The sequence below is a fragment of the Tribolium madens genome, unplaced genomic scaffold (assembly GCF_015345945.1).
Source record: "Tribolium madens isolate multiple individuals breed KSU strain unplaced genomic scaffold, Tmad_KSU_1.1 Scaffold_97;HRSCAF=244;Tcas5.2_LG3a, whole genome shotgun sequence".
Classification (NCBI taxonomy): domain Eukaryota; kingdom Metazoa; phylum Arthropoda; class Insecta; order Coleoptera; family Tenebrionidae; genus Tribolium; species Tribolium madens.
Window position 1 is genome coordinate 13370070 of NW_025401069.1, and position 8294 is coordinate 13378363.

At 29.5% G+C, this 8294-nt stretch overlaps 1 protein-coding gene across 1 annotated transcript in view; it reads right to left on the minus strand.

Annotated features, from left to right (window-relative positions):
* LOC123014890 (SCY1-like protein 2) overlaps positions 1–8294 on the minus strand; it is a 52908-nt gene that overhangs the window by 25858 nt on the left and 18756 nt on the right. Inside the window, exons 3-4 of the mRNA XM_044414187.1 lie at positions 4172–4519; positions 1012–1132 (exon numbers count right to left, since the gene is read on the minus strand). Coding sequence (XP_044270122.1) covers positions 1012–1132; positions 4172–4519 — 469 coding nt within the window. The remainder of the gene's footprint in view (positions 1–1011; positions 1133–4171; positions 4520–8294) is intronic.

Consider the following 8294-nt stretch of genomic DNA (forward strand, 5'->3'; position numbering starts at 1 on the left):
TTATTACTTACTAAACTGGTCTATTTTGATTTAAATATTGTCAAAAAAACAAAAATCTGACAACATTGGAGTAAACTCTCATTTATTAATAATAATCTAATCTTCAGAAATAGTTTTGCACAAATTTTGACCAAATGAGACTTTGGTGACTTGACACATAAAAAACTATTAATTTTTGTTTTTTTTTTGAAAATTAAAGCATGTCCATTTTATTAAAATGAAGGTTTAGAATTTATTTTCTAATTTTCCCGGCGCCTCCACCAATTTTGCTTCAATTATAAATATTTTTTTATTTAAATATTTTTAATTTTTTGAATTTTTAATGCCCTTTTGTTGCTAACCTTGATTTCTCAAAGTTATTGATTAGAAATTTATTATAAAAATGGTATATTATTGAAGGAGTCAGAAAGTTGGCTATTTCCATGAAGTTTACGATACGAGCCGAAGGCGAGTTTAATACTATACTTTTTCTAATCTTAAATAATGACTAATATTTGTTATATTTTTTATTATTATTATTTAATTTTTTCAACACTTGACGATTGAATAACTGTTTCAACTGAAAACGATTGTGAAAAGTACAATTAGCCTAAAGTTTTGTCAAAATTAATTCGTTTCTAATTTTAGTCGTTGCTTTGGCCGCTTTCACGCTCCTCGTAATCTTGAGTGGGCGTTGAATTTATTATGTTCCGTCATCGTATAACAAACCTTAATTGTTCATTCGCGTCGATAATATGATTTATTTCCGTAATAATTGACTTGTAAACGCACAATGAAACGCATAAAATTCACTTTTAGCACGCGAAATAGCAAGCCTTATAAAATTCGGGCAGATCGAAAGTTGTTAAAATAATTTAATTAAGTTTAAACATAATTACAAGTCACGTTTCAACTTCTTAAGATATTTGTAGGTAAATCAGTGCCAAGTTGTCGAGTTTGGAATTTCAAACTAACTCATTAGGGATTGTTGCTTCGATTTTTCCTCTTCTAATTAAATAACAATTTTCTCACCTGTGAATTCCAGTCCTGCCAACTTCCATGTGCCTTTTTTCGTCACTAGAATACTCGCCGGACACACATTTCGATGCAACACATGCCCCGAGTAATGCAGAAACGATAAAGCTTCTGTTATCTGAAATGAACAGTTAATTAACATTTGAATTTGGACCGCGTGGATTCGTTAATCAGATCAGGTTGATCATACGAACAATGGTTTATTATTAGGTGACAATACGCCTGCTGTAATCTTATTAAATCACAGCTTAAATTCGATAAAACGATGATTTATATTTAGCCAGAGGCACTCTGAAACTGGCGTTTATTTTTCACATTGAATACACAACTTGTGGACGAGTTACAGCGTTAATTATCTTGCTTTAAATTGTGATTCTAATTGCAACATCTGCAAATTTAGATTATTAACGACGAGTTTTCTTTCAAAGAGTGCTTGACGTCAGTGACATTATCGCAACATCAAAGAGGCAGTTTTTTACTTTATTAAACTCTTTTAATTGTTAAACTTGCGAAATGTGGGGCCTTAGCTTCAGTTTAGAAACCATTTTAATTATTATTAATAAGGCTCGGATTATATGCAAAATGCATATTTGTCATTAAGAGGTATATCGACAAAATTGTAAGTTTTCGATGCATATCTAATGTTTTTTGATTCAAATAAGCTAAATAAAAAATGCATATTTTGCATATTTTGTCAACTTGCTTGAAATATTGCATATTTTTTTCAAATCACTAATTTCCGATTAAAAATTTCAGTTCAAGTTAAAAATTGAACAGTTTAAGAAAAATGATCCGATTACAAAATATTTTAGGTAATTCGTAAGCCAAACTCAAAAAATTAGTGTTTCCTTTTTAAATTCGTTTTATACTGGGTGAATATAAAGTATTGAACTAGGCGGTTTTTTTTTAATCATTTGTTTCCAAAAAATAATAATTAATATAAATTAAAGTAATATAAAAAAAAATATTTTTTTAAGAACAAAATTTTGTTTTGTTTTTGAGTTATTCGATTTTTGTTGTCTAAATTGCGATATACATTTGTAAAAAAAAATAATTTAATATAAAGTAGATAGTTGTAATCCTTTAGATCATGACTTTTATGAGAAAAATGTTTTTTTGGTGGGTTGCCATTTAAAAAATAGATATGTTTGTAGAACTCAAAAACAAAATAATAAAAATTTTATTTTTAAAACATCACATTTCTATAGAACGTTATAATTCATCAATTAGTTTTTTTCAAAAAATAAATACTTTAAGCAAAAAACGTAATGTGATCTGAAAAGTACAGATTTCTTAAAAAGGGTTAATTATTAGGTTATTAAAATGGCTTGTCTCACGCCAAACCAATTTATTTATTCTTTCATTTATCATGTGCAATTCAGATGACGAAAATACAAAGTTTAGTGTATTCGAGGATAAAAATTTGTCCCAACTTTGATTTTTTATTGTTAAAAATTTAGCATATCGATGCATATTTGGCATATATTAGAGCATATTGTGCATATTTTTGTGAAAATACGCACACTTTCTGGCTTTAAGCCGAAAACATGTGATACTTGTTTTAATTAACAACTAATTAACATATTTCAGTGGTGCGCCTGCACCACTTTTGTTTCGAATTTAATTTTTAATTTTTTCTCTAACTGACAAAAATCAGATCAAATCCTGTGCGCTTTTAATTAGCAATTTTTTAATTTCATTCTCGCATGACCGAAAACTTACTAATTTTAAAATCAAACCTTTTTATCTCGTTTTACATTTTAAATGAAATTAGTAGGTTTAAATCCGATTTTTTGAAATACGTTTTTAGTGGTGCAAAGGTCAAGTTGATAAAAACGCTAGTTACAGTGTAATTTGATGAAAACTGTGATGCAAAATCGCTGTTTTTGCAAATTTAATTATGTACTAAACAAGTTCTTCATTACATTTTTTGAGTGCAAGTTATCACAATTGAGTTAAATGACTTAAATTTACGATAAATTGATTTTTATGGTGTATAATTATCGCACCAGTGAGCATATTTTAATCAATATTTAAAACTTTATTAATGATACCGGAAGTTTTTTTTATTTTCCGGGATTTAGTTGCACTAAATAATTGATTTTTATATTAATGAAAAGTTCAGGTGTTTTTACAAATTTATTATTTAAGAGACTTTCACACTTTACTTTTATGTAAAAGTAACGTTCCCGTTTTAGTCCTTTTATGGCTTCATTTTCACAAAAGCTCACGTTTTTCGTTAAGTTTTAAGGAAGCACGAACGACATAAATGTGTGGTCTAGAACTTGGGTGATTCTTGTGACCATTGAAGCAGCAATTAAGTCCTTAAAATGAAATTAAATTTCGGTGTGTTTCAATACAAGCAATTTCAAGTACATGATAATATATTATTTTATTGTTGATTTGACTTGGTAAAGTTTAGTCAATAGAAACGTGCGGTTTCTATAGTTACATCTCTACCACTGGGTCTATTCAAACTTTATGGGTGAAACAACTTTAATAACCCATATCGTAAAAATTTTATCGGATTTCGGCTCAACAGGTTCAAAATTATTCACAATTGATGAGAACAAAGCAAACCTGCTGCTATTTCAAACACAGTGAAAATTTTATGCTACTTTTATTAAAATCAAACACAAACAAGTAAAATTCCGTGAACACCAATGCTAATATTGTTTCTTTTTGTTTCCTGTGCAATCAAGGAAGGCGACCTGATCAAATATTTGGGCAACGGAATGGGTTTACGGGGTGAGTACATCATTAAGCACTTGTTGCACTGCTTTATTGATTGGAAAAGATTTAAAAATTCAACGTTGCTTTATTGCGGCGAGATGCGATTCTAACTTAATCAATTCTTTATTACACTGTTGAGGGAAAAATAAATAAAGCTGAGTTGCGATTCGATTTCAAACGAAATTAGGTGAGATTGAATTTTTCTCGTTTAATTGGAGGTGGGGGTGCTAAGCTAAGCCGTGAATTTCATAGTGGGGCTCGCGGCTATGCCGCGTGCCCTCCATAATTTCCACAAAAACAGGATTTGACCACCGTTTATAAAATAATTTCATTGAAATAGAGCATTTCCAACGAGAATCTTTTAAAAATTGATTTCCCGTCAGTTGTGTAGTGGATGACGCAAAATCGTTACACCAATGATTACCTGCAATATTCCGTATTTATACTCGATGTCCAAAAAGTTATACTCTCTGGCATGTGTGGGCCTCACGGCGGGTTGCTGGGAAGCCCCTGTGGCGGTAATTCCCCCATGATTGGCACTTCCTTCCTGGTGCGCCAATATATTAGCCAAACTTGCAAACACCGGTTCGGAGGCAAATGCCAATGTGTCTGCACATTCTTCAATTGGGTGAAGAACGTGCAGAATTTTCGGATGTCGAAATCTTTCCAATTGTCTGACGGAACTTCGAAGGATTTCGGTCACTGTTTCCTTGCGTTTCGGCTTGTGGAGCTTTTCGGCGCAGCGTTTCTCAAACAGGAAAACCGAACATTCCTACAAAAACGAAATCAGCTCGTAATGAAATTAATTAAAGGCAAGCGAAAACAAGCTTTTAATGCAACGGCTTAATGAAATTTCACAAGGAAATTATGAAATTAAAAGCACGACCATTTTTCAATCAATTATTTTTATAATTATGGAAACAATTACGTGGTTTAATTACTTTTACGCGAAATAAATTTTAATTTGTTTTCAGAACTTGTCAAATAGTTTGGAAGAAAAATTAAAAAAAGAGTCAGGACAAGTTTTCAACAAACAAACCGCTTCTCAAAGTAAATCAATTTTTATGCTTTATTGTAAAGAACAAAATAATGAAGAAAGACGAGATTACTAAGCCGTCAAAACTTTACGCTATTGAAGATCTTTGCTTTGAGATATTTTAGCCGATTTTATGCTTTAACAACTTTAAAATGTTTATAACGAGAGAAGTTTCCTCAACCACAAATACAGCCAAGATTTAAAAAAAATTACTCTTGCTTTTTTATTGTTTCGTGTGAAATCACAAAAATGACATTTACCAATGTTACATTTGTTGAATGTATTTTTTGTTTTTCTTGATTTACAATTAATTTTTACTTTTATATTTTATTGTTTCTTATTTTTCGTTTTTATTTCTTTTGGCTCTGTGTTAAAAACCTTATCTTAATTAATTTTTACTATTTGTTGTATATGTTGTATATGTATATGTCACCAAATTGTTTTGATTGTTCAATTGTTTCTTACCTTCTTTTTGTTTGTTTTTACTTTTTTCTGCTTTGTAATCTTTCTGTTTGTTTTTTTGCTTTTTTTTTGTTTGAAGACTTTTTCTTCTTCTTATTTATTTTATTTGCTAACGTCACAAAAGTTTTACTTTTCAGCCTTGAAGTCAAAATTTTTACTTTTACCATGTCATTATTGATATTTATGAATATTGTGTCTTTCTCGTCTTTTTCGTGGCTTATCAGCATTCAACATTTTGCACTACTAACTGCACTAGTTAAATTTTTTAAACTGAAAGTTTTATAAGTCGTATTTTAGGACATTTTTTTTTTAACTTTAAAAGATAATTTAGCTTAATTTACTAAACAAAAATTTAATTATTACAGGTCCATTAAACTAATTAATTTCCAATCGTAAAAGCTATTTCTGGTCATTTTGTTACAGTGAACTTTTAATTGAAATTATTTTATTTCCAATATTTAGTCGATTTTGTAGAGTAACACAAGGTATAAAATATTTTATGACTAAATGCTATATAGAAAAAAATCTGTTTTTGCGCCTAAGCGATTTTACTTTTACCATGACATTTACCAATGTTGTTTCTGTCTGGAGTGGTACATTGTAGATATTTTTCACTACTAACTGCACTAGTTAAATTAATAAATATTTCCTCGATCTGAATACGTTTGCGAACAAAATAGTATATGTTATTATTTTGTACAATGATAATGGAATACATTTTTTACTGTCTTACATAAGGGGTTGTATACTATTTTATTCATAACCATAAAATATCTGTTTTTCTGTCAAAAGGTTGGGAATCGACATATTGCTATAAGGATTGTGATTTTGATCTTAAAATTGTTGAACAAAATTTAAAATATTTAAACTGAATGTGAGAAATCTTAAAAAAATTAAGCTTTCTGAGGAATTTGATTAAGAATTTAGCTCGTGGAAATGCTGTGGAAACTCCCTGCTCTCTCTCTTGTCGACACAATCTTACACGATAATAATATAAAGTCAACATGTTATGTGTGTAGTAAATTTGATTCACAGCAACGTCCATTTAAACCTTGTAACATCCCTTTCGTGTAGCATCTGGCAATTTAGCCGAAGGAAATGTAGAGGTAAACCTCGGCTTAAGCAAATAAATCAAAAATTTCTCCCGAATTTCATTCTTAATGAAGCTGCAAGGTTAATTAAATTGCAAATTTAAACATTACACATCGTCTAGATTAATTTTTCTTGAGAAGTTTGCATAATAAATACAATGTTTGGAATCGAGTTAAGGGGATTACCATTAGTAATGGTTTTATAAAGTTATGTCTGGAAGCATTAGTGGCCATGTTGGGAAACAGAGCAAAAATTAAACATATCCGTAATCCTGTAATCACAGCATATGGAAACATAAATTATCAAAATTACTCTCTGGGATTTCGACATTTATTATGTATTATCTTTATGGGTACATCACTAGATGAGCCGTCCCATGTGCTTAAAGGGGTGATTAGGACGCCAAAATTATATCAAACTTTTACTAAACAAATTGCAACAAATTGCCCATGAGGGTTTAAGGTTTCAATTAAAATTTAAATAAAGTCAATAATAAAATTATAATGCTCACTCTCGAGAAATAATCAGATAAAGTAAAACTGAATTTGTAATGACTTTAGATGAATAATTTATTTCTGCGAGTTTGAAATTGTTGTTTTGTCAAATTGGTTTTTATAAAAGCTGAGTAAAATATTACTTGGATGATTCAGCAGTTTGCATCAGACAGTCTCTTCATTTTCTAATTGCGCTAGGCGTGTTTTAATTAAAACGTATTCATTTGAAATAACATTTAACGGTAATTAACCTTGGTGTTGAATTACCGATATTCGGACATAATTACTGTTTATTGTAATTGAATATTTCTCTCCCAACAATTGTTGGCAACAATTAGGTTTTTTCAGTGATAATGGTTTTAATCCAACATTTACCGTTTAACATTTGTTTTATGTATTCTTTGTTTTTTCTTTTTTTACTTATGTATTTTATTGTTTCTTATTTTTCGTTTTGTTAAATATTTTTTTCTATTTGTTTGAAATGTATTTAATTTTTTTACGTACACCTCTTTTTTATGTCACCAACATGTTTTGCTTTTTTAATTGTTTTTTATTTTATTTTCTTTTAGTTTGTTTTGCTTTTTTCTACTTTACAATCTTTCTGTGTTTGTTTTTTTGCTACTTTTGTTTGAAGACTCCTTTTTCCTAAATATTTTATTTGCAAACGTCACAAAAATTTTACTTTTCAGCCTTGAAGTAAAAATTTTATTTGTGCGTGTTTATCAATATTGTTTCTTTCTTGTCTTTTTTGTGGCTTCAGTAGTTTCTGGAGAGGAACATGTAGATTATTAGTATTCGACATTTTGCACTACTAACTGCACTAGTTAATTTTTTAAACTGAAAAACGCGACTTTTAGGACATTTTTTTCAAAGTTTAATTTACCAAACAAAAATTTAATAGTTTATTACAGGTTTATTAAGCTAATTAATTTTCAATCGTAAAAGCTATTTCTGGGTGATTTTGTGACCCGGCGCATCCACCAAAATTGATTTTTTTTTTGATGAAATTATTTTGATTTCAACACAAGGTATAAAATATTTAGTAACAACACCTGGAATCCATGCCGAGGTTTCATGTGCCAGCCACAATCTGCATATAATATCAAGGGAAACTTAATCCCAGATGCGGAACTTTTGTCTTAATTTGTTAAATTTTTAAAATCTAACGAGAATACAGTATGTCCAAGATAGTGTCAGTAAAATTGCATCCTCTTCCCAGAAACACATCATTACAGAGTACAAAAAAAAGCTTGTTTTCAAGTAAATTATGCAACTGTGCCAATTAAAGATTTTAATTAATGTTGCTAGGGATAAAASCATAAACTGGAATAATTTCTATTGACAATGACACATAGTAAAATGTACATTTTGTGTCATTGTAAACAGGAAATAAGCCAGCGGATTTAATTTGATTTGGTCTAAAAACGTAGCCAGATAATGGCAGTGTTAACCATTTTTGCATT